The sequence below is a fragment of the Salvelinus alpinus genome, chromosome 34 (assembly GCF_045679555.1).
Source record: "Salvelinus alpinus chromosome 34, SLU_Salpinus.1, whole genome shotgun sequence".
In the NCBI taxonomy this organism is placed as follows: domain Eukaryota; kingdom Metazoa; phylum Chordata; class Actinopteri; order Salmoniformes; family Salmonidae; genus Salvelinus; species Salvelinus alpinus.
This window is the reverse complement of record NC_092119.1, coordinates 15,474,016-15,501,760: the sequence shown is the minus strand read 5'-3', so window position 1 is coordinate 15,501,760 and position 27,745 is coordinate 15,474,016. Positions and strand designations below refer to the sequence as shown.

At 44.5% G+C, this 27,745-nt stretch overlaps 1 protein-coding gene across 2 annotated transcripts; it reads right to left on the bottom strand.

Annotated features, from left to right (window-relative positions):
• Positions 1 to 287: 287 nt before the first annotated feature.
• Positions 288 to 27,745, bottom strand: LOC139563606 (dihydropyrimidinase-related protein 5-like). 2 transcript variants are annotated; one of them, XM_071382437.1, is made up of 14 exons: positions 27,586 to 27,745; positions 21,325 to 21,379; positions 20,924 to 21,136; positions 10,326 to 10,484; positions 9,868 to 10,047; positions 9,371 to 9,439; positions 8,533 to 8,577; positions 7,151 to 7,226; positions 6,735 to 6,891; positions 5,099 to 5,240; positions 3,987 to 4,129; positions 2,817 to 3,024; positions 2,346 to 2,511; positions 288 to 2,162 (listed from the first exon to the last, which is right to left on the bottom strand). In XM_071382437.1, the coding sequence occupies exons 2-14, from the start codon at positions 21,370 to 21,372 to the stop codon at positions 2,077 to 2,079; spliced, it is 1,692 nt and encodes a 563-aa protein (XP_071238538.1). In that variant the 5' UTR covers positions 21,373 to 21,379; positions 27,586 to 27,745; the 3' UTR covers positions 288 to 2,076. The 2 variants fall into 2 exon arrangements, with proteins under 2 accessions (XP_071238538.1, XP_071238537.1); XM_071382436.1 differs by lacking the exon at positions 27,586 to 27,745 and adding an exon at positions 21,473 to 21,599.

The following is a 27,745-nucleotide window of genomic DNA, read 5'->3' as shown; positions in this document are numbered from 1 at the left end:
CACAGTATGATACGGTGGTAAAATGCATCCAATTATAATTCAGTATGTTTACACATATGAATATTACACCCTATTATATTCTACACTACCGGTCAAAAGTTTTAGAACACCTATTCAGAAACACTCTTGAATGAGTAGATGATCTAAACCTTTGGACCGGTAATGTATTCTATAGCAACACAATTGTACATTGTAATTTATTGAACCCCATTTGCCAAATACAGCCAGCATAGGCTATAGACCATATACATCATTGGTGTTATTTTTTAAAGAAACACAATCCAAGCTTGACATTTCAGTGTGGTTTTATTTGCACTCAAACTTGTGCTAAAGAGCTGCAAGAACACATAGGATAGAACAAAAACAAACCTCAGTGAATACACCGAAGGCTGTTCAGCACCAGTAAGGACCTCATCTGCAGTCTATCATACAGCGTGGTTTGAAATAGGCCATGGAAAAACAAAAATGTTTAAAGCATACTCTTAACAAATAAAACTCATATGTTCTCAGTAGCTTACAATGGAAGTGTGTAAAGACAACTCAGAACAAAAAGACAGAGGTTTTCATAGACACTCTTGAATAACAGTGATATAATGCATTGACTGACATTGACATAAATAAACTTTGGAGACATGCATTTTGTATATTTAAATTGCCCTTATAATACCCAACATTCAATCGAATTATAGATCATGCACTTCTCTTGCCCAATTGACAGTGTTCCAACCTTGGAAACGTCAACTGAAAAGATATACAAAACTGTCAAGTACGTTTCAGGGCAAATCAAGACCAGAATTCCTCAGTGTTTTGTGCTAAGTGTTATGTGCTCAGTAGTTAACTTGAACATCCTAAGAGGAATAACAATGATACACATGTTATGGGCATATTGTCTCTATACATTAACTGTATATGTGGATAATGAGAGACTTCGCTGGTGAGAAAAAAAGGCATTTCAGAGTGGAGCTAGCTAGCTTGTTGCAGACAGAGAAAAGTAAAGGAATATCACCACTTATTACACATAGAGCGCTGCTAAATATGAGTAAAATCAGTGTTCTATGCCACAACATACAGTAAACACAGCATAGGTTCATTCATATTGATGGGAGATGAGATGACCAGAAAGGAAGAGAGTGCTACTATATTAAAATGTAAACAGGAATATAGAAGCTATAAAAACTCTGCACTTACTTAGGTCAAAATACTTAGGCTGTCATCCTCAGTTTCAGGATTCATGATTATAATTTTACAGTGCCCTAAAGGGGAATGACATATTCTCAATAACATTGAAACATAAAAAAATTAAATACAAATCACATTTAAAAGTATCAGCTTGTATTTGCGTTTTAGTCAACAGACAAATCGTAATCGTGAATGAAACGGAACAGAAAATAGGTGTATCACACAAAATGATGAGATATACACGTTATGAGATCTGAACGTTATGAGACATCCACGTTATTCCATGTCAAGTGCTTTGAGAGTGTGTGTAATAATAAATAACTAATCATATTTATTCATGAAGATTCTGTATTGGTAGAAAAAGTCGTTTTGTTACACATCAAATAATGTAAGGAAAAGGCAGCTAAGTAGTACATGATACAAGTGCAGCATTGTAGGTTAAACAGAGAAATAAACCAACGATCAACTCAACCCCCTAAAACCATTAGTGTATAATGACTTACAGTACTTTAACATACATCCATTTATCCAATACAGTCAACTAGCAACTTATGTTAGCTGCTGCGCAAATTTAGTTGAAATTTGTCTAATTTTAAAAAAACAAAATGTATTTTCTTTTTTTTAAAGTTAAGCCCAATATTGTTCAGGTTTCGACCATACAGGCAGATATCCCAATACTAAAATGTCATATAAAATGTTATTCAGACGGTCATCATGTATACACTAAATACTACGTGCGTTCGTTTTTCAAATAAAAAGTGAATGATGTTTTTCTTTTTATGCTTTCTGGGTGAACGTAACAAGCAGTCGTCTTGGTTGGCCCTGGTTCCATTCTTCATTGTAATTGAGAACTATGGTAGCCGTTTTAGTTCTAGAACTCGCTAGTCTTCCACACAATTACCAGATTCCACTGGATCGACCACCTGGGGGGGCCAGAATCCTCGCAGAAGATCTCTTTGGGGTTTTATCATCGATCTGGGAACCTGGAGAGATTGATAGACAACAAGATAAATTACAATCTGTCAGGTTAGCAAAAATGAGCTAATTGTTCATGAGACAGAGTAGATACTGCATCATAGCTGGTGATTAATAAAGTTATCTACGCCTTAGAGGCAGGGATGCAAATGATAAAATCCCAATTTGCAAAGCGATCCAGTGTGTGTTACCAGAAAGGCTGAAGCTAGACTCATGCAGGTCTCGCTGTCCTCCGTGCTTGGTGTGTGGTCGTGTTGGAGTGTCCCCGTCACACGGTCCACAGTCCTTCTTCCCAGAATGCATCACTGCTACGTCTCCTTCGTACGGCTCACGCTCCACCGCCTTCAGGGCCTGACACTGAGGAGAGTCAGAGAGAGGCAGAGACACAGACACAGGCAGAGAGGCAGACACACAGGCAGACACACAGGCAGGGGCAGACACACAGGCAGAGAGGCAGACACACAGGCAGAGAGGCAGACACACGTGCACGGATGCACACAGGATAATTAGTCTCTGGTTATAGACAGTAAAACACATAACACTTGATGACAATCAAGACAATCTGAAGCAGGTATGGAGAGTTTATGCCATTTAAAGGTCACTTTGTCTGCTGTAAATTAACATTTTAAAATCCACATCCTGTTGATAGCTTTGTACAGTACCTTCTCCCGCTGCACCATCTTTTTATAAAGGTAGTCTGGGAAGGTCCTGAGAGGATAGAACTTCCCAGAGCCCTCAGAACACGTGAACACGCCGTTCTCATAGACCAGACGGCCACGGCTGATGGTAACCAGGGGGACACCATGGCAACGGAGACTCTCGTACAGGTTGTAGTCTCCACCCTGCACCTGGTTGTCCACAGAGATGGTCCTGGAAACAGAGAAACATGTCTTCTTCACACCTACTACTGTTATTGGTCTTGTGTGGCTCAGTCGAGAAAAACGCTAGTAACACCAGCATTGTAGGATAAATTCTCGCATGGATCATGGGCAGAACATTTATTCACTCACTGTTACTGTAAGGCCGAATTCAATGCAAGGCACGTTGTAGCCCAACACACTAGACAGCCGACAATGTGCCTTATAAAGGCTTTTTCCCGACATTCACAGGGATCACATGTATATTACCTTTCAAAGTCTATTAAAGTGTACATTCATCACATTTATTGCACTATCAAAGGAAAACCTCAACCTCCCCCAGGGGGTACAACCTCCCTGGTACAACCTCCAACCTCCCCCAGGGGGTACAACATCCCCCAACCTCCCCCAGGGGGTACAACCTCCCTGGTACAACCTCCCCCAGGGGGTACAACATCCCCCAACCTCCCCAGGGGGTACAACCTCCCTGGTACAACCTCCAACCTCCCCCAGGGGGTACAACCTCCAACCTCCCCCAGGGGGTACAACCTCCCTGGTACAACCTCCAACCTCCCCCAGGGGGTACAACCTCCAACAGGGGGTACAACCTCCAACAGGGGGTACAACCTCCCTGGTACAACCTCCAACCTCCCCCAGGGGGTACAACCTCCCTGGTACAACCTCCAACCTCCCCCAGGGGGTACAACCTCCCCCAACCTCCCCCAGGGGGTACAACCTCCCTGGTACAACCTACACACTCCCTGGTACAACCTCCAACCTCCCCCAGGGGGTACAACATCCCCCAACCTCCCCCAGGGGGTACAACCTACAACCTCCCCCAGGGGGTACAACCTCCCTGGTACGACCTCCAACCTCCCCCAGGGGGTACAACATCCCCCACCTCCCCCAGGGGGTAAAGGGTTGATGTAGCGGTAGTAGTGAGAAGGGAGGGAGTGAGTGGCTAGCTTTACATACCTGGTCCCTTCTGGGTCCCAGACCACCACATCAGCGTCAGCCCCTGGGATGATCCTACCCTTCCTGGGGTAAAGGTTGTAGATCTTAGCTGCGTTGGAACTGGTCACCGCAACAAAACGGTTCTCATCCATCTTGCCTCCAACCTAGATTAGCAGGGGATCAAAATGTTCCATGTCAGAGGGAAATTCTGTTATCAATATGTTTATCACTAGAATCAAACATCATATGTATTTATCATAGACCATGCACAACAAATATTGCAACAGATACATTTCTGTCTGCACCATGGTACAAGTTAGTTACAGCAACAACAATAGCAGATCTAATCTTTCTGTTTTCTTTCCATCCAGCTGTAGAGCTTTGCCTTCATACATAGAGATACATCATGTTTGTCATGTTTTTAGCCATCTGGTCGTAAAGCACAGATCTTTGCCTAGACAGAGATACTATAATACTATTTATATCAGTGCCTAGACAGAGATACTATAATACTATTTATATCAGTGCCTAGACAGAGATACTATATTACCATTTATATCGTTGCCTAGACAGAGATACTATAATATTACTATTTATATCGTTGCCTAGACAGAGATACTATAATATTACTATTTATATCGTTGCCTAGACAGAGATACTATAATACTATTTATATCGTTGCCTAGACAGAGATACTATAATACTATTTATATCGTTGCCTAGACAGAGATACTATAATACTATTTATATCGTTGCCTAGACAGAGATACTATAATATTACTATTTATATCGTTGCCTAGACAGAGATACTATAATACTATTTATATCGTTGCCTAGACAGAGATACTATAATACTATTTATATCGTTGCCTAGACAGAGATACTATAATACTATTTATATCGTTGCCTAGACAGAGATACTATATTACTATTTATATTGTTGCCTAGACAGAGATACTATAATACTATTTATATCGTTGCCTAGACAGAGATACTATATTACTATTTATATTGTTGCCTAGACAGAGATACTATATTACTATTTATATTGTTGCCTAGACAGAGATACTATAATATTACTTATATCGTTGCCTAGACAGAGATACTATATTACTATTTATATCGTTGCCTACCACTCCTCTCTCCCAGATGACGCTCATGCGGTCCTGGATGCCCGGTACTCCGTGGGGGATCTTTGTGAAGTCATCCTTGCCCATTGCCTTCTGTTTGGTCGTAAAGGGACGGTGGTCAGACGCCACTACGTTCAGCGTGTCACTGCAGTAGACAAGAGAAAGAGATGATAGGTCAGGGGAAACACACACACCATAATTTCATTAACTTTGATTTGATAACACAATGTTAAGAGTGTCACTGTTAAAAGACCAGAGAGAAGGAGGAGAGGACGAGTCAGGAGGGAAATTGAGTTGAAACATGATATTATCACTGAAAGCCAACAGACCGGTGCCTGGATTATATCACTGAACACCAACAGACCGGTGCCTGGATTATATCACTGAACGCCAACAGACCGGTGCCTGGATTATATCACTGAACACCAACAGACCGGTGCCTGGATTATATCACTGAACGCCAACAGACTGGTGCCTGGATTATATCACTGAATGCCAACAGAATGGTGCCTGGATTATATCACTGAACACCAACAGACCGGTGCCTGGATTATATCATTGAACGCCAACAGACCGGTGCCTGGATTATATCATTGAACGCCAACAGACCGGTGCCTGGATTATATCATTGAACGCCAACAGACCGGTGCCTGGATTATATCATTGAACGCCAACAGACCGGTGCCTGGATTATATCATTGAACGCCAACAGACCGGTGCCTGGATTATATCCTTGAACGCCAACAGACCGGTGCCTGGATTATATCATTGAACGCCAACAGACCGGTGCCTGGATTATATCATTGAACGCCAACAGACCGGTGCCTGGATTATATCATTGAATGCCAACAGACTGGTGCCTGGATTATATCATTGAATGCCAACAGACTGGTGCCTGGATTATATCATTGAATGCCAACAGACTGGTGCCTGGATTCAATCCAACGTAGATTTACGATCTGTGCACAGCGCTAGAATTTTTAAGACAATTCCCGACGTTCAGGGACATCACATTAGATGAAAATGCTGCGGATGTCGGCTCAAACATTAAACACGTTTAGCAGATTACAAAGGAAACGTTCCCCTCTTACTTCCCCAGTAGACGCATCAGGTAAGTGTGTGTGTGTGTGTGTGTGCTCTTACTTCCCCAGTAGACTCATCAGGTAAGTGTGTGTGTGTGTGTGTGTGTGTGCTCTTACTTCCCCAGTAGACTCATCAGGTAAGTGTGTGTGTGTGTGTGTGTGTGTGTGCTCTTACTTCCCCAGTAGACTCATCAGGTAAGTGTGTGTGTGTGTGTGCTCTTACTTCCCCAGTAGACTCATCAGGTAAGTGTGTGTGTGTGTGTGTGTGTGTGTGTGCTCTTACTTCCCCAGTAGACTCATCAGGTAAGTGTGTGTGTGTGTGTGTGTGTGTGCTCTTACTTCCCCAGTAGACTCATCAGGTAAGTGTGTGTGTGTGTGTGTGTGTGTGTGTGTGTGCTCTTACTTCCCCAGTAGACTCATCAGGTAAGTGTGTGTGTGCTCTTACTTCCCCAGTAGACTCATCAGGTAAGTGTGTGTGTGTGTGTGTGTGTGTGCTCTTACTTCCCCAGTAGACTCATCAGGTAAGTGTGTGTGTGTGTGTGTGTGTGTGCTCTTACTTCCCCAGTAGACTCATCAGGTAGTTTGGTGTATTGGGGTCCAGACGTAGAGGAGGCACTGTGACGTAGGCTGCAGCATGGGCCCAGTCCTGGTGGTAGTACTGCAGACCATTCAGCACTGCATGGGCCGTGGTCGTCTCCCCATGGACTACTTTACCTACAGACAGATGAGTAAGATGGGTTCCTACAGAGCCATAGATAGTCATGTGTAGTGTGTAGAATGTAGTATTGGCCAGTTACTGTATAAAACAGACAGACAGGGGTTCCAAAATAATTTCTAGTGAAGACCAGATCAGACCAGACCAAACCACCAGAGTGTAACAAACCACAGGAAATCTCTGATCTAACAGGACAGAACAGAATAGAATAGGGTAAGACAGAACAGGACAGGTAGGACAGGACAGGATATGCCTTACCCTGCATCTTAGCTGTGGCGAGCACATTTCCTGCTGACATGCTGGACACGTTGACAAGGTAGATAGGGCAGTGGGCCTGAGGGAGAATGACAGAGAGACAACATGTCTTAGAGAGTTTCCTTTGCTTTCACCAGAAAAACCATTGCCCTTCATATGGCAGGGTATTTCCCAATCAGTTATACTATATATACAAAAGTATGTGGACACCCCTTCATATTAGTGGATTAGGCTATTTCAGCCACACCGTTTGTTGACAGTTCTATAAAATCGAGCACAACGCCATGCAATCTCCATAGACAAACATTGGCAGTAGAATGGCCTTACTGAAGAGCTCAGTGACTTTCAACGTGGCACAGTCATAGGATGCCACCTTTCCAACAAGTCAGTTCGTCAAATTTCTGCCCTGATAGAGCAGCCCCGGTCAACTGTTAGTGCTGTTATTGTAAAGTGGAAACATCTAGGAGCAACAACAGCTCCGCCGCGAAGTGGTACACCACACAAGCTCACAGAACGGGACCGCCGAGTGCTGAAGCGTGTAAAAATAGTCTGTCCTCGGTTGTAACACTGACTACCGAGTTCCAAACTGCCTCTGGAAGCAGCATCAGTAGAAGAACGGTTTGTCGAGAGCTTCATGAAATGGGTTTCCATGGCCGAGCAGCCGCATACAAACCTAAGATCACCATGCGCAATGCCAAACGTCGACTGGGGTGGTGTAAAGCTCGCAGCCATTGGACTCTGGACCAGTGGAAACGCGTTCTCTGGAGTGATGAATCACGCTTCACCATCTGGCAGTCTGACGGACGAATCTTGGTTTGGCGGATGCCAGGAGAACGCTACCTGCCTGAATGCATAGTGCCAACTGTAAAGTTTGGTAAAAGAAGAATAATGCTCTGGAGCTGTTTTTTATGGTACGGGCTAGACCCCTTAGTTCCAGTGAAGGGAAATCTTAATGCTACAGCATACAATGACATTCTAGACAATTCTGTGCTTCCAACTTTGGGGCAACAGTTTGGGGAAGGCTCTTTCCTGTTTCAGCATGACAATGCCCCTGTGCACAAAGCAAGGTCCATATAGAAATGGTTTGTCGAGATCGGTGTGGTCAACCCCATCAGTGCCCGACCTCACTAATGTTCTTGTGGATGAATGGAAGCAAGTCCCCACGGAAATGTTCCAACATCTATTGGAAAGCCTTCCAAGAAGAGTGGAATCTGTTATAGCAGCAAAGGGGGGGGGGACCAACTCCATATTAATACCCATGATTTTGGAATGAGATGTTCCGATGAGCAGGTGTCCACATACTTTTGGTCATGTGGTGTACCCACTGTGCTGATGTGCTTGATGATATAGAAAATGCAACAACTTGACACAGAACACACACTCACCCTATTGGCGATGGTAATCGCACGATGGGTGGCCTCTGCCTCCAGCTGTAAGACAGAAGAAACAGAATATTGTGTTGAGTAGCATAAGGCTTCTCAAAAGGTCATTGCAATATTATGAAGGGCTGATATCCATAACGCTAGGGACATTACAATATTATGAAGGGCTGATATCCATAACGCTAGGGACATTACAATATTATGAAGGGCTGATATCCATAACGCTAGGGTCATTACAATATTATGAAGGGCTGATATCCATAACGCTAGGGTCATTACAATATTATGAAGGGCTGATATCCATAACGCTAGGGTCATTACAATATTATGAAGGGCTGATATCCATAACGCTAGGGTCATTACAATATTATGAAGGGCTGATATCCATAACGCTAGGGATATTACAATATTATGAAGGGCTGATATCCATAACGCTAGGGACATTACAATATTACGAAGGGCTGATATCCATAACGCTAGGGACATTGCAATATTATGAAGGGCTGATATCCATAACACTAGGGTCATTGCAATATTACGAAGGGCTGATATCCATAACGCTAGGGACATTGCAATATTATGAAGGGCTGATATCCATAACGCTAAGGACATTACAATATTATGAAGGGTTGATATCCACAATAGAAATGTATTCCATCGATGTCTATGAAGCATGGAAAGAAAGACAAGGGAGTATGTGGTCGGATATGAGTACAGGCTACAAGAGTAAAGAGAACGTCTTCTGCCTCTGCATTGCTTGCTCTTTGGGGTTTTAGGCTGGGTATCTGGAAAGCACTCTGTGACAACTGCTGATGTAAAAAGGGCATTTAATTGGTCTTACCTCCTCTGGTCTGCTGATCTCGATGCCCTCAGGGCCGCTGATGCCCAGGTCCAATGCCTCCTTGGCGCCCTAGAAAACCCACAGGATGATGTAATGAATCCTGGTGTATGTGTTGCATCACCCATAGAAATAGAGAGTACACTAAATATGTCCGCTGGCCCATCCATCACATAACGTTGAATGTCCGTTCTAGTAATTCTAGCTCTATGGTCTCTGTCTCACCTCTGCTCTGCCACCAGTTCTCACAACACAACTCATATGAAATTGCACTTATCCAGCCTACTTGCCTGTAAATATCCTTTGATATTCTGATGTTGATGTTTGTAAAAAATGTGATTATGTTTGTATGTATTGTGGTTGCTGCAAATGACTTGCCTCATTGAGATAAAAGTTTTTAGAATCTGAATCATTACAGATCATTTATTTCTGTTCAAAGATACGATGGAAGAAAAGTCAGTGATATGGAACTACATACTGAACCAGAGTCTCTGACCCACCTCGGCCACCAGCTCTCCGTTCTCAGCGAGTACGCGGGCCACGGCCCCGATGTCCTTACAGTTCTGTAGGGCCTGGAAGAGCTCAGAGTCCCTCAGCATGAACAGGTCCTTATAGGCCATGATCATCTGGAACGAGTTGATGCCTTTATCTCTCACCAGGCTCTCCATCTCAGCTCGTACCTACAGGTCAGGGGTTAGAGTTTAGAGTTCACCTGTACAAGATGAACACAGTCAGGAGTCACACCTTTTCACATTATCATGCCTACCTGAATATGTACTGTGCTGGCTTGGATATCTTCCTTTCATAATGTATTTTCCAGCACAGATCCAGCAACTTGTGGATGTTTAATCAGGCCAGTGTAGTAAAGATCGGCTCTGTTTGGTTCATCTTAGCTCAGTAAAATGGAAACGGGTGTAATACCACCGAACTCCCGTTATCAAAGGAGTACGACAGTTACCTTTGGCCCCCACCAGGTGACCCCCATATGCAGGGCGTAGTCGCAGCAGGCTTTACTGTCAGCCTGGGAGCGGGTCTTCTCATAGGCTTTCAGCAGAGATTCGTTCTTCTCTGGTAACACAAGTCCTATAACCATGGTGGTCCCTCCAGCCAGGGCTGCCTGTAGAAGGAATAGAAAAAGATGACATACACACATTCAATGTATTTGAGCAGGTCTTTATAAAAGGTGATGGGACCTAAATAGTGGAAACGTTGTCACCTATAAGGCACAGGGCAGCATAGGTTGTAGTAGAGGAAACACACATGCCCTCTAAGGCCTCGTAACCTTGTCACATCTAGTTAGTAAGTAATTGCATGCATTGATTATTCTCTATAAATTTAGAGCAAGACAGAATGAACATGTCACTGTTGCCCCAGCTTTGAAATGAATCAACAGTAAAATGTGTCAATTACCCTTAACGTTGGCCTTAACGCTGGCCTTAACGCTGGCCTTAACGCTGGCCTTAACGCTGGCCTTAACGCTGGCCTTAACGCTGGCCTCAACGTTTATTTGCTGGGTGGATGTTATAGTCTGCACCCCAAATGGCACCCTATTTCGTGTACTACGGACCACCTATGGACCCTGGTCAAAAGCAGTGCTCTATATAGGAACTAGGGTGCCATTTGGAACACACACATGGAAAACCCATACATCTATCAGTAACTAGATTAGAAGCAGGGAAGGGGATAGGGAGGTAACCCAAACCAGGGGGGTCTAATGAAGAGGTATTATAGTAATTAATGAGGGTCAGTGAGCTAACTAATGTATATCAAGCAGCGGTCAGTCCTCTCATTGTTTATTACAACAAGGACCATCAATCAGCTATTCAAGCAGAGGCAGACATACTAGATCCAAAATGTAGGAATGAGCAATGCATTGTATGGCCATCCTAATAGTCAAACATTTAAAATATGATTCTATAGGATACGTTTCTATATTCATAGATTCCAACCTATGAAAGCTTCACTACTGCTCCATTACATGTTCAGAATCCTTTTTTCCCTTTAAACGAGTCTGACAAGGCTGACGCAAACAATAGACTGCTTTCTCGGGAACAGGCCCAGATCCCCATGATTTGCGTGAAGAGGTTGCGAAGAAAAAGGGGCCGGAGGGCAGGCTGCCTTCTGAGCATTCGTAGGCGCTCGAATAAACCCCCACTCCCTTCCATTCTGCTATCAAACCTGCAATCTTTGGACAATAAAATAGATGACCTAAGCGAAAGATTAATCTACCAACGGAACATTCAAAACTGTACTATCTTATGCTTCACGTAGACGTGGCTGAACGACGACACTGTCAATATACAGCTGGCTGGTTATAAGCTGCACCGGCAGGATAGAACAGCGGTGTCTGATAAGACAAGGGGCGTCGGACTATATATTTTTGAAAATAACAGCTGGTGCACGATATCTAAGGAAGTCTCGAGCTATTGCTTGCCTGAGGTAGAGTATCTCATGATAAGCTGTAGACCACACTACCAACCTAGAGAATTTATCTGTATTTTACATAGCTGTTTACATACCACCACAGTCAGAGGCTGGCACTAAGATAGCATTGAATGAGCTGTATTCCGCCATAAGCAAACAAGAAAACCCTCACCCAGAGGCGGCGCTCCTAGTAGCCGGAGACTTTAATGCAGGGAAGCTTAAATCAGTTTTACCAAATTTCTATCAGCATGTTAAATGTGCAACCAGAGGAAAAAAAATAAAAAATTACTCTGGACCATCTTTACTCCACACACAGAGACACATACAAAGCTCGCCCTCCATTTGGCAAATCTGACCATAATTCTATCCTTCTGATTCCTGCTGACAAGCAAAATTTAAAGCAGGGAGCACCAGTGACTAGATCAATAAAAAAGTGGTCAAATGAAGCAGATGCTAAACTACAGAACTGTTTTCCTAGCACACACTGGAGTATGTTCCTGGATTCCTCCAATGGCATTGAGGAGTACACCACATCAGTCATTGGCTTCATCAATAAGTGCATCGATGGCGTCATCCCAACATTGACCATACGTACATACCCCAACCAGAAGCCATGAATTACAGGCAACATCCACACTGAGCTAAAGGCTAGAGCTGCCACTTTCAAGGAGCAGGACTAACCCGGAAGCTTATAAGAAATCCCGCTATGCCCTCCGAGGAACCATCAAACAGGCAAAGCATCAATAGAGAACAAAGATCGAATCGTACTACACCGGCTGAGGCTTGTCGGATATGGCAGGGCTTGCAAACCATTACAGACTACAACAGGAAGCACAGCTGAGAGCTGCCCAGTGACACGAGCTAAACTACCTCTATGCTCGCGTCTAGGCAAATAACACTGAAACATGCATGAGAGCACCAGCTGTTCTGGAAGACTGTGTGATCACACTCTCCGCAGCCGATGTGAGTAAGACCTTTAAACAGGTCAACATTCACAAGGCCGCAGGGCCAGACGGATTACCAGGACGTGTACTGCGAGCACACGCTAACCAACTGGCAAGTGTCTTCACTGACATTTTCAACCTCTCCCTGTCGGAGTCTGTAATACCAACATGTTTTAAGCAGACCACCATAGTGCTGGTGCCCAAGAACACTAAGGTAACCTGCCTAAATGACTACCGACTCATAGCACTCACGTCTGTAGCCATGAAGTGCTTCGAAAGGCTGGTCATGGCTCACATCAACACCAGTATCCCAGAAACCCTAGACCCACTAATTTGCATACCGCCCCAACAGAGCCACAGATGATGCAGTCTCTATTGCTCTCCACACTGCTCTTTCCCACCTGGACAAAAGGAACACCTATATGAGAATGCTATTCGTTGACTACAGCTCAGCGTTCAACACCATAGTCCCCTCAAAGCTCATTGATAAGCTAAGGACCCTGGGACTAAACACCTCCCTCTGCTACTGGATCCTGGACTTCCTGACGGGCCGCCCCCCAGGTGGTAAGGGTAGGTAACAACACATCCGCCACGCTGATCCTCAACACAGGGGCCCCTCAGGGGTGCGTGCTCAGTCCCCTCCTGTCCTCCCTGTTCACGGCCAGGCATGACTCCAACACCATCATTAAGTTTGCCGATGACACAACAGTGGTAGGCCTGATCATCGACGAGACAGTCTATGGGGAGGAGGTCAGAGACCTGGCCATGTGGTGCCAGGACAACAACCTCTCCCTCAACGTGATCAAGACAAAGGAGATGATTGTGGACTAAAGGAAAAAGTGAACCGAGCACGCCCCCATTCTTATCAACGGGGCTGCAGTGGAGCAGGTTGAGAGCTTCAAGTTCCTTGGTGTCCACGTCACCAACAAACTAACATGGTCCAAGCACACCAAGACAGTCGTGAAGAGGGCACGACAAAACCTAATTCCCCCTCAGGAGACTGAAAATATTTGGCATGGGTTCTCAGATCCTCAAAAGGTTCTACAGCTGCACCATCGAGAGTATCCTGACTGGTTGCATCACTGCCTGGTATGGCAACTGCTTGGCCTCCGACCGCAAGGCACTACAGAGGGTAGTGCTAACGGCCCAGTACATCACTGGGGCCAAGCTCCCTGCCATCCAGGACCTCTATACCAGGCGGTGTCAGAGGCAGGCCCTAAAAATTGTCAAAGACTCCAGCCACCCGAGTCATAGACTGTTCTCTCTGCTACAGCATGGCAAGCGGTACCGGAGCGCCAAGTCTAGGTCCAAAAGGCCTCTAAACAGCTTCTACACCCAAGCCATAAGACTCCTGAACACCTAATAAAATGGCTACCTTGAATTGCCCCCCTCCCCCCTTTTGCACCGCTGCTACTCTCTGTTATCATCTATGCATAGTCACTTTAATAACTCTATCTACATGTACATATTACCTCAACTAACCGGTGCCCCCGCACATTGACTGTACCGGTACCCCCCTGTATATAATCTCGCTCTTGTTATTTTACTGCTGCTCTTTAATTACTTGTTAATTTTATTTCTTATCCGCATTTTTTTTAACTGCATTGTTGGTTAGGGACTCGTAAGTAAACATTTCACTGTAAGGTCTACACCTGTATTATTCGGCGCATGTGACTAATAAAATTTGTTCTAAATCCTTCGAAAACCAGGTTGATACTGATGTAAAACAAAATACCTACTATATTAAATCCTTTAAAACACCAACCGAGTCTGTTACTGTGCTGTTAAGTGCATCCTCCAAATAGCATCTTTGAGTCAGCTGACCCAAGAGAGAGTGGAGGAGTTTCTGGTAAGGGTTGTAAGTGTGTCTAGTGTAGTGTGTTTGAGAACTATTGTCTTCAAGCAAAATTACCTGAGGGAAAAGGTAATTTCAGCAGGGGGGGGGGGGTGATAACATATCCTTGGCTAGCTTGTGGCCTAAAACACAGCTATGCTCTCAGACGCTGTGTGTAATCTCTGGGTGGTTGAGCATAATGATGGATGAGTCATCCATGCCCTGAAGTGATCTGGGATAGCCCCAGTCTCAGTCTGCTTGCTTCCCCAGCCCCAGCCCCACCACCACCTCTCGCTCTCATCTGTCTGTCTCCATCTCTCTCAAATGTAAGCTGTTTTATTGGCATGAAAAACATTGAGTCAATATTGCCATAGCAACAAATGTATACAATATACATTGTAATAAAAACATATTTTATAATAATATCAAATAGTTAGTCGCTCTCTGTTTTTCCTCGCTGTCTCTGTTTTTCTCTCTCTCTGCATCCAGCTCTGTCTCTCCCTTTATCCCTCTCTCTCTATCCCTCCAGCTCTCCCTTCAGTGCACTGAGAATATAATATAATAGAAAACAGAATAGAACAGAACAGAATAAAATGGAAAAGAATACAGAATATAATGGAATAGAATCTTTAAATTCGGCCTGTTCAGTCCGCCTGCTGCTACAGCTTCCACAGCTTCCTGCTACGTCTATATAAATCATTGATGGGGAAGTGAGTTATATAATAAAATAAAGATGACTCAGAACAGAGAATAATGTATCATATCTAACTTGAGTCAGCAGAATTATGCATCCACTATCTCGGTCTAAATAAATGCAGCATCTGAGTCCTAACCACGCCCGGTTCAATAGTAGTTCTCTGAATATTTCTTACTCTCTCCCTGAATCCCTAATCAACCCCTAGCCATTTCTGTAGATCAAAGAGAATTGGTAATTTATTGGCAATATGGTAATTACTTCAATTTGCCTTCTGAGAGGTTGAGTGGGATTTGGCCTTCTATTCAGATCTCCAGGCGTGTGTAGGGTTGAGGGAATCAGGGACTAAGGGTCGGCTTGGGATTCAGGGAGGAAGGATTCAGGAGTCTGTCTCCACACAAAATCTTAAGTTATTTTCTCACGCTGCAAGGCACACTGGGAAGATTAATTTATTTAGTTGCCATGGTGGCACATGGTGGTCCAGTGGGTTACAGTGAGGTGGAATATGTCTGACAGATGGTTGTTAGTTACCCACAAGGCTGGGTCAATTATCATTATCAATTGATGCATGGTAACTATATCTCTGTCTTCCCATAACACCGTATTGACTCTCGTTGCTGTACAAAACCATATAGTTGCTACCATTACATTTGACAGTTCATCATTGCAATGACCTATTAGTATAGTATATTGCCAAATTCCCAGAGGGCATTGTAATAATGACATCATTACAACCTGTTCTTGCCACTGGGAATGTCATTGTTGTAACTGAGTATTTGGCATTGCTAGTCCAACCTTGCTGCAGGTTTCTACCAAAATACAGAGAGAGACAGAGAGAGAGAACGTAATGCCAGTCCTAAAACACTTGTCCTTTTTGTCAATGAATCAAAGTTGTTTGATACAGCCTTTTTTACAACAAGTAACCCCTCCTTAATCCCCAAAGAGCAAGCAGCAGCACAGGAGTAAAGAAACCAGACTCAGAGGCGAGGCCCTCTGGCATTACCCTCAATAACCCAGTGCAGCCAACAGCACTGGGTTATTGAGGGTAATGCAAACAGCACTGTGTTATTGAGGGTAATGCATACAGCACTGTTATTGAGGGTAATGCGCACCACACTGGGTTATTAATGGTAATGTATACATCACTGTATTATTGAGGGTAATGCATGCATCACGGTGTTATTGAGGGTAATGCCCACCACATTGGGTTATTGAGGGTAATGCATACAGCACTGTGTTATTGAGGGTAAAGCATACATCACTGTGTTATTGAGGGTAATGCATACAGCACTGTGTTATTGAGGGTAATGCGCACCACACTGGGTTATTAATGGTAATGTATACATCACTGTATTATTGAGGGCAATGCATACATCACGGTGTTATTGAGGGTAATGCCCACCACACTGGGTTATTGAGGGTAATGCATACAGCACTGTGTTATTGAGGGTAAAGCATACATCACTGTGTTATTGAGGGTAATGCATACAGCACTGTGTTATTGAGGGTAATGCCCACCACACTGTGTTATTGTGTCAGGCCCTGATCGGTTTCACCTGTCCTTGTGATTGTCTCCACCCCCTCCAGGTGTCTCTTATTTTCCCCACTGTATTTATCCCTGTGTTTCCTGTCGCTCTGTGCCAGTTCGTCTTGTATGTTCAAGTCAACCAGCGTGTTTTTCCCATGCGCCTGCTTTTCTATTCTCTTTTACTAGTCCTCCTGGATTTGAACTTTGCCTGTTTTTCCTGGACTCCATTCCCGCCTGTCTGACCATTCTGTCTGTCCTGACCTCGAGCCTGCCTGCCATTCTGTACCTCTGGAACTCTGAACTGGTTTTGACCTTTTGCTTGTCCATGACCATTCTCTTGCCTACCCCTTTTGGATTGTTAATAAACATCTTGGACTCTAACCATCTGCATCTGGGTCTCGCCTTGTGCCCTTATATATATATATTGAGGGTAACGCCCACAGCACTGGGTTATTGAGGGTAAAGCCCACCACACTGGGTTATTGAGGGTAATGCCCACCACACTGGGTTATTGAGGGTAATGCCCACCACAATGGGTTATTGAGGGTAATGCCCACCACACTGGGTTATTGAGGGTAATGCCCACCACACTGGGTTATTGAGGGTAAAGCCCACCACATTGGGTTATTGAGGGTAATGCCCACCACACTGGGTTATTGAGGGTAAAGCCCACCACACTGGGTTATTGAGGGTAATGCCCACCACACTGGGTTATTGAGGGTAATGCCCACCACAATGGGTTATTGAGGGTAATGCCCACCACACTGGGTTATTGAGGGTAATGCCCACCACACTGGGTTATTGAGGGTAAAGCCCACCACATTGGGTTATTGAGGGTAAAGCCCACCACACTGGGTTATTGAGGGTAATGCCCACCACACTGTGTTATTGAGGGTAAAGCCCACCACACTGTTATTGAGGGTAATGCCCACCACACTGTTATTGAGGGTAAAGCCCACCACACTGTTATTGAGGGTAAAGCCCACCACACTGTTATTGAGGGTAATGCCCACCACACTGTTATTGAGGGTAATGCCCACCACACTGGGTTATTGAGGGTAATGCCCACCACACTGGGTTATTGAGGGTAATGCCCACCACACTGGGTTATTGAGGGTAAAGCCCACAACACTGTTATTGAGGGTAATGCCCACCACACTGTTATTGAGGGTAATGCCCACCACACTGGGTTATTGAGGGTAAAGCCCACCACACTGTTATTGAGGGTAAAGCCCACCACACTGTTATTGAGGGTAATGCCCACCACACTGTTATTGAGGGTAATGCCCACCACACTGTTATTGAGGGTAATGCCCACCACACTGTTATTGAGGGTAATGCCCACCACACTGGGTTATTGAGGGGAAAGCCCACAACACTGTTATTGAGGGTAACGCCTACAGCACTGTTATTGAGGGTAAAGCCCACAACACTGTTATTGAGGGTAATGCCCACCACACTGTTATTGAGGGTAATGCCCACCACACTGGGTTATTGAGGGTAAAGCCCACCACACTGTTATTGAGGGTAAAGCCCACCACACTGTTATTGAGGGTAATGCCCACCACACTGTTATTGAGGGTAATGCCCACCACACTGTTATTGAGGGTAATGCCCACCACACTGTTATTGAGGGTAATGCCCACCACACTGGGTTATTGAGGGGAAAGCCCACAACACTGTTATTGAGGGTAACGCCTACAGCACTGTTATTGAGGGTAAAGCCCACCACACTGGGTTATTGAGGGTAAAGCCCACCACACTGGGTTATTGAGGGTAAAGCCCACCACACTGTTATTGAGGGTAATGCCCACCACACTGTTATTGAGGGTAATGCCCACCACACTGTTATTGAGGGTAATGCCCACCACACTGTTATTGAGGGTAATGCCCACCACACTGGGTTATTGAGGGTAAAGCCCACCACACTGGGTTATTGAGGGTAATGCCCACCACACTGGGTTATTGAGGGTAATGCCCACCACAATGGGTTATTGAGGGTAATGCCCACCACACTGGGTTATTGAGGGTAATGCCCACCACACTGGGTTATTGAGGGTAAAGCCCACCACATTGGGTTATTGAGGGTAAAGCCCACCACACTGGGTTATTGAGGGTAATGCCCACCACACTGTGTTATTGAGGGTAAAGCCCACCACACTGTTATTGAGGGTAATGCCCACCACACTGTTATTGAGGGTAAAGCCCACCACACTGTTATTGAGGGTAAAGCCCACCACACTGTTATTGAGGGTAATGCCCACCACACTGTTATTGAGGGTAATGCCCACCACACTGGGTTATTGAGGGTAATGCCCACCACACTGGGTTATTGAGGGTAATGCCCACCACACTGGGTTATTGAGGGTAAAGCCCACAACACTGTTATTGAGGGTAATGCCCACCACACTGTTATTGAGGGTAATGCCCACCACACTGGGTTATTGAGGGTAAAGCCCACCACACTGTTATTGAGGGTAAAGCCCACCACACTGTTATTGAGGGTAATGCCCACCACACTGTTATTGAGGGTAATGCCCACCACACTGTTATTGAGGGTAATGCCCACCACACTGTTATTGAGGGTAATGCCCACCACACTGGGTTATTGAGGGGAAAGCCCACAACACTGTTATTGAGGGTAACGCCTACAGCACTGTTATTGAGGGTAAAGCCCACCACACTGGGTTATTGAGGGTAAAGCCCACCACACTGGGTTATTGAGGGTAAAGCCCACCACACTGTTATTGAGGGTAATGCCCACCACACTGTTATTGAGGGTAATGCCCACCACACTGTTATTGAGGGTAATGCCCACCACACTGTTATTGAGGGTAATGCCCACCACACTGGGTTATTGAGGGTAAAGCCCACCACACTGGGTTATTGAGGGTAATGCCCACCACACTGGGTTATTGAGGGTAAAGCCCACCACACTGTTATTGAGGGTAATGCCCACCACACTGTTATTGAGGGTAAAGCCCACCACACTGTTATTGAGGGTAAAGCCCACCACACTGTTATTGAGGGTAAAGCCCACCACACTGTTATTGAGGGTAATGCCCACCACACTGTTATTGAGGGTAATGCCCACCACACTGTTATTGAGGGTAATGCCCACCACAATGTTATTGAGGGTAATGCCCACCACACTGGGTTATTGAGGGTAAAGCCCACCACACTGTTATTGAGGGTAATGCCCACCACACTGTTATTGAGGGTAATGCCCACCACACTGTTATTGAGGGTAAAGCCCACCACACTGTTATTGAGGGTAATGCCCACCACACTGTTATTGAGGGTAATGCCCACCACACTGTTATTGAGGGTAATGCCCACCACACTGTTATTGAGGGTAAAGCCCACCACACTGAGTTATTGAGGGTAATGCCCACCACACTGGGTTATTGAGGGTAATGCCCATCACACTGGGTTATTGAGGGTAATGCCCACCACACTGGGTTATTGAGGGTAATGCCCACCACACCGGGTTATTGAGGGTAACGCCCACCACACTGGGTTATTGAGGGTAAAGCCCACCACACTGGGTTATTGAGGGTAATGCCCACCACACTGGGTTATTGAGGGTAAAGCCCACCACACTGGGTTATTGAGGGTAACGCCCACCACACTGGGTTATTGAGGGTAATGCCCACCACACTGGGTTATTGAGGGTAATGCCCACCACACTGGGTTATTGAGGGTAAAGCCCACCACACTGTTATTGAGGGTAATGCCCACCACACTGGGTTAGAGGGTAATGCCCACCACACTGGGTTAGAGGGTAATGCCCACCACACTGGGTTAGAGGGTAATGCCCACCACACTGGGTTAGAGGGTAATGCCCACCACACTGGGTTATTGAGGGTAACGCCCACCACACTGGGTTATTGAGGGTAATGCCCACCACACTGGGTTATTGAGGGTAATGCCCACCACACTGTTATTGAGGGTAAAGCCCACCACACTGTTATTGAGGGTAATGCCCACCACACTGTTATTGAGGGTAATGCATACAGCAGTGTTTTTCTCTCTCAACCTCACAGACAGGACTCCTGAAGACCATACAGCAGTGTTTTTCTCTCTCAACCTCACAGACAGGACTCCTGAAGACCATACAGCCAACAGATACCTTGGTGCCACTGTAGTAGTCGTCCACGGTGGTCGCATTCATGAACGTCTGCTGGAGGTGCACACTGGTGTCGATCCCCCCGGGGAGGACCAGTTTCCCAGAAGCGTCAATCACCTTGGCCCCTCCCGGGATCATCAGCCCCTCCCCCACCTGCATGATGATGCCGTTCTCAATGTAGACGTCTGCCTCCTGCGTCACGTCATCGTTCACCACCTGGTGGGAAAAATATGCATGAATCAGGTGCTGGACAGAAAAAAATGAATAAATGAAACCGGTAATATCCACAACTCTGCAATAGTCTCCAGTGATATATTTTAGATTAACAGACAATGTTTCAATCCCGCTGGGATCTTCACCACCACCATCAATAACCACAACAACAGTCAACACAACACACCCACCTTGCCACCCTTGATCAGGATCCTGGTTGTCGCTGAACTGGAAGACATGATGGCTCTGGAAGAGAGAAGTGAAGGGTTAGCACTTCTCTCACTTGTGGAGCAGGGAGTTAGTCCCAAAACAAGCATTGTAGAAAAAAGTTGATTTTACCTCTGCATATTTTCTCTGAAAGAGAGACACGCAGATGAGAAATCACTTTTCACTCTCATGGAGAATGGTATTAGTTTCCTGCCCAGCAATACCACAACCCTTCAACTACAACTTGGTATATACAAGCTGTGGTACTACTGACAGTCATTGGCATTACATTCAGATGAGGAGGGAGGGACCCATTGAAGAACACAAATGAATCGCTGTGTTCTAAAACAAGTTATAACACAATAAATATTGTGTTCTCAGCTTGGCCAGGCCAGACTGCTGTGACATCAACTAACAGGCTTGACTCGGAGGCTGTGTCTGTCACGGAGTATAACCAAACACCCCTCAGCTGTCTATGTCAATGAGTATAACCAAACACCCCTCAGCTGTCTGTATGTCAATGAGTATAACCAAACACCCCTCAGCTGTCTATGTCAATGAGTATAACCAAACACCCCTCAGCTGTCTATGTCAATGAGTATAACCAAACACCCCTCAGCTGTCTATGTCAATGAGTATAACCAAACACCCCTCAGCTGTCTATGTCAATGAGTATAACCAAACACCCCTCAGCTGTCTGTATGTCAATGAGTATAACCAAACACCCCTCAGCTGTCTATGTCAATGAGTATAACCAAACACCCCTCAGCTGTCTATGTCAATGAGTATAACCAAACACCCCTCAGCTGTCTATGTCAATGAGTATAACCAAACACCCCTCAGCTGTCTATGTCAATGAGTATAACCAAACACCCCTCAGCTGTCTATGTCAATGAGTATAACCAAACACCCCTCAGCTGTCTATGTCAATGAGTATAACCAAACACCCCTCAGCTGTCTATGTCAATGAGTATAACCAAACACCCCTCAGCTGTCTGTATGTCAATGAGTATAACCAAACACCTCTCAGCTGTCTATGTCAATGAGTATAACCAAACACCCCTCAGCTGTCTATGTCAATGAGTATAACCAAACACCCCTCAGCTGTCTATGTCAATGAGTATAACCAAACACCCCTCAGCTGTCTATGTCAATGAGTATAACCAAACACCTCTCAGCTGTCTATGTCAATGAGTATAACCAAACACCCCTCAGCTGTCTATGTCAATGAGTATAACCAAACACCTCTCAGCTGTCTATGTCAATGAGTATAACCAAACACCCCTCAGCTGTCTATGTCAATGAGTATAACCAAACACCCCTCAGCTGTCTGTATGTCAATGAGTATAACCAAACACCCCTCAGCTGTCTGTATGTCAATGAGTATAACCAAACACCCCTCAGCTGTCTATGTCAATGAGTATAACCAAACACCCCTCAGCTGTCTATGTCAATGAGTATAACCAAACACCCCTCAGCTGTCTGTATGTCAATGAGTATAACCAAACACCCCTCAGCTGTCTATGTCAATGAGTATAACCAAACACCCCTCAGCTGTCTATGTCAATGAGTATAACCAAACACCCCTCAGCTGTCTATGTCAATGAGTATAACCAAACACCCCTCAGCTGTCTGTATGTCAATGAGTATAACCAAACACCCCTCAGCTGTCTGTATGTCAATGAGTATAACCAAACACCCCTCAGCTGTCTGTATGTCAATGAGTATAACCAAACACCCCTCAGCTGTCTATGTCAATGAGTATAACCAAACACCCCTCAGCTGTCTATGTCAATGAGTATAACCAAACACCCCTCAGCTGTCTGTATGTCAATGAGTATAACCAAACACCCCTCAGCTGTCTGTATGTCAATGAGTATAACCAAACACCCCTCAGCTGTCTGTATGTCAATGAGTATAACCAAACACCCCTCAGCTGTCTATGTCAATGAGTATAACCAAACACCCCTCAGCTGTCTGTATGTCAATGAGTATAACCAAACACCCCTCAGCTGTCTATGTCAATGAGTATAACCAAACACCCCTCAGCTGTCTATGTCAATGAGTATAACCAAACACCCCTCAGCTGTCTGTATGTCAATGAGTATAACCAAACACCCCTCAGCTGTCTATGTCAATGAGTATAACCAAACACCTCTCAGCTGTCTGTATGTCAATGAGTATAACCAAACACCCCTCAGCTGTCTGTATGTCAATGAGTATAACCAAACACCTCTCAGCTGTCTGTATGTCAATGAGTATAACCAAACACCCCTCAGCTGTCTGTATGTCAATGAGTATAACCAAACACCCCTCAGCTGTCTATGTCAATGAGTATAACCAAACACCTCTCAGCTGTCTATGTCAATGAGTATAACCAAACACCCCTCAGCTGTCTATGTCAATGAGTATAACCAAACACCCCTCAGCTGTCTATGTCAATGAGTATAACCAAACACCCCTCAGCTGTCTATGTCAATGAGTATAACCAAACACCCCTCAGCTGTCTGTATGTCAATGAGTATAACCAAACACCCCTCAGCTGTCTATGTCAATGAGTATAACCAAACACCCCTCAGCTGTCTGTATGTCAATGAGTATAACCAAACACCTCTCAGCTGTCTGTATGTCAATGAGTATAACCAAACACCCCTCAGCTGTCTGTATGTCAATGAGTATAACCAAACACCTCTCAGCTGTCTGTATGTCAATGAGTATAACCAAACACCCCTCAGCTGTCTATGTCAATGAGTATAACCAAACACCTCTCAGCTGTCTATGTCAATGAGTATAACCAAACACCTCTCAGCTGTCTATGTCAATGAGTATGACCAAACACCCCTCAGCTGTCTGTATGTCAATGAGTATAACCAAACACCTCTCAGCTGTCTATGTCAATGAGTATAACCAAACACCCCTCAGCTGTCTATGTCAATGAGTATAACCAAACACCCCTCAGCTGTCTGTATGTCAATGAGTATAACCAAACACCCCTCAGCTGTCTATGTCAATGAGTATAACCAAACACCTCTCAGCTGTCTGTATGTCAATGAGTATAACCAAACACCCCTCAGCTGTCTATGTCAATGAGTATAACCAAACACCCCTCAGCTGTCTGTATGTCAATGAGTATAACCAAACACCCCTCAGCTGTCTATGTCAATGAGTATAACCAAACACCCCTCAGCTGTCTGTATGTCAATGAGTATAACCAAACACCCCTCAGCTGTCTATGTCAATGAGTATAACCAAACACCCCTCAGCTGTCTATGTCAATGAGTATAACCAAACACCTCTCAGCTGTCTGTATGTCAATGAGTATAACCAAACACCCCTCAGCTGTCTATGTCAATGAGTATAACCAAACACCCCTCAGCTGTCTATGTCAATGAGTATAACCAAACACCCCTCAGCTGCGTATCAAAGACCACATGCACTATATGATTTAATGAGTATGTCAATGAGTATAACCAAACACCCTTTAGCTGCCTGGACAAAAACACACACACACTGACTTCTGTCCATCACAGAATTACATCATTTTATTTATTATTCTAAAACCACACATGAACCTGTACATACAGTTGAAGTCAGAAGTTTACATACACTTAAGTTGGAGTCATTAAAACTAGTTGTGTTCAACCACTCCACAAATGTCTTGTTAACAAACTATAGTTTTGGCAAGTTGGTTAGGACATCTACTTTGTGCATGACACAAGTCATTTTTCTAACAATTGTTTACAGACAGATTATTTCACTGTATCACATTTCCAGTGGGTCAGACGTTTACATACACTACGTTGACTGTGCCTTTAAACAGCTTGGAAAATTCCAGAAAATGATGTCGTGGCTTTAGAAGCTTCTGATAGGCTAATTGACATCATTTGAGTCAATTGGAGGTTTACCTGTATTTCAAGGCCTACCTTCAAACTCAGTGCCTCTTTGCTTGACATCATGGGAAAATCAAAAGAAGTCTGGAGAGGAGGGGGATGAATGAGCCAATTGTAAACTGGGGATTATTAGGTGACCGTGATGGTTGAGGGCCAGATTGGGAATTTAGCCAGGACACCGGGGTTAACACCCCTACTCTTACGATAAGTGCCATGGGATCTTTAATGACCTCAGAGAGTCAGGACACCCGATGAACGTACTTTGGTGCAAAAACTTCTTCCAAAGTTGTGGCAAAATGGCTTAAGGACAACAAAGTCAAGGTATTGGAGTGGCCATCAAAGCCCTGACCTCAATCCCATTGAAAAATTGTGGGCAGAACTGAAAAAGCGTGTGCGAGCAAGGAGGCCTACAAACATGACTCAGTTACACCAGCTCTGTCAGGAGGAATGGGCCAAAATTCACCCAATTTATTGTGGGAAGCTTGTGGAAGGCTACCTGAAACGTTTGACCCAAGTTAAACAATTTAAAGGCAATGCTACCAAATACTAATTGAGTGTATGTAAACTTCTGACCCAGTGGGAATGTGATGAAAGAAATAAAAGCTGAAATAAATCATTCTCTCTACTATTATTCTGACATTTCATATTCTTAAAATAAAGTGGTGATTCTAACTGACCTAAGAATGGGAATTTTTACTAGGATTAAATGTCAGGAATTGTGAAAAACTGAGTTGAAATGTATTTGGCTAAAATATATGTAAACTTCAACTGTACATAGTGTATAGGTGTACTGTGGTGCAAGTATACTGTGGAGCAGGACATAGAGGGATCTATTATCTCATCAGAACGTTAAGATATTCACATTTTCCAATACAATACAATGTATTGGAATAATATGATAAATATCCCCCAGGGGACTCCCCCCTCTTGTGTGTGCATGGTGTGAGACGTGGTGGGTGTGGGAGTGTATGCGTTATCCATGCACAGTGAGGGCGTGTGCAGACTGTGCACCATGCCTACGTGTGTGGGTGTGAGGGTGCGGCAGCTGGCAGGTTTACCATATGCTCTCTCTCCTCATAGCTCCAGATAGGGAGCTGAGATGATCTATATAAAAATGTTGACTAGATGTCATCTTGACCATGCATGTTCAGATGCACATCTTGGCCAATTTTAAAGGCAGACAGCTGATGTCTAAAACGTCACATTGAAATATGGGAGGGAGGGAGGGAACATGCATCAACCATTTGTTATCCATCACTTCTACTGGTTGACCCACATCTTACTGAGTGTTTTATGATGTATAATTAATGAACGAATGAAGTTTCAACAATATGCCTTCCACGGATACCTTCCACGGATACCTTCCACGGGTAGAAAAGAAACACATACAGCCTACTTTTTAAAATATACACATTTCAGGGTGGAGCACAAATAATTAGGCTCCTGCAAAAATAATAACGTACCAGCAGGTTGTCTTGTGTAGGCTAGCCTAATGTATTGTCGGACCTAAGTCTTTTACAAATAGTGTTTATAGGATATTGCACAAAATTGTCACAAACATAGAAATGACAGTAGCCAACATGGATACGTCTTTGGACAATTGGTCATGGAGTTTGAAACGTTACAGATTGATACAACCATAAATTATAGCAATTCCAACGTTAATGCACATGTTAAAGGCTTGACCCTAGATTATAGTCTATAACAATTAAGGACAGAATATGAATTGAATATAATAAATAATAGATCAACAATAATACATCGCACATCCTACATTGACACAAAGAAACATCGGCCTTCAGGATACATAATGTTCCAACCCGACGCAGAAAACGGTTCCCAAAACCCTCCCTCCCTCCCTCCCTCCCGTAATAACGGAACACCCTATATTAATAAATACTCTCTTCCATCCCACAGTCTAAAAGATAATGTTGCACTTGGAACCTAGAAATCGATGGGCCAAATTCATAGCATGTGCAATTGGATAGCTAGCTATAGCGCTTACGTTCCCTGTCGGGAAACGCTGTCTACTGCTGTCTACTGGTAGCCTATAGCCTATTAGGTTATAATTTCGACTACCCAACAAAAGCTAATGATGGCATGAAAAGGAATTAGGAAGGCAGAATCAGAAATATACAAGAAGCAGTCAGGACGCCGGGTAGCAGACACTAGACATTCTGCCAGTCAGAATGAGAAACAAAGTATCCACATAAAGCAAGCATCGTTGTCTAGGGCCGATCCATTGGCTACACCCGCACAGCGCAGAGTCTGGGTCCCCAAGTCAAAGCTTATTCACTTTATTCTTAGTACATAACTGTATGCTAAGGCTGCATATCACAATCTCGTTCCACATACCTCTCCTACCGGCCTACGGCTCCAAAACGCCTTTTTGGTTACTTTCTGATAGCCTACAACAGCACCAATCCGCTGAATGAGACGAACACTTGCGGTAGACAGCGAGCAGAATCCAGGCTTCTCAACCTCCGGTCACAGCATCCAAACCCGTGCAACGTGC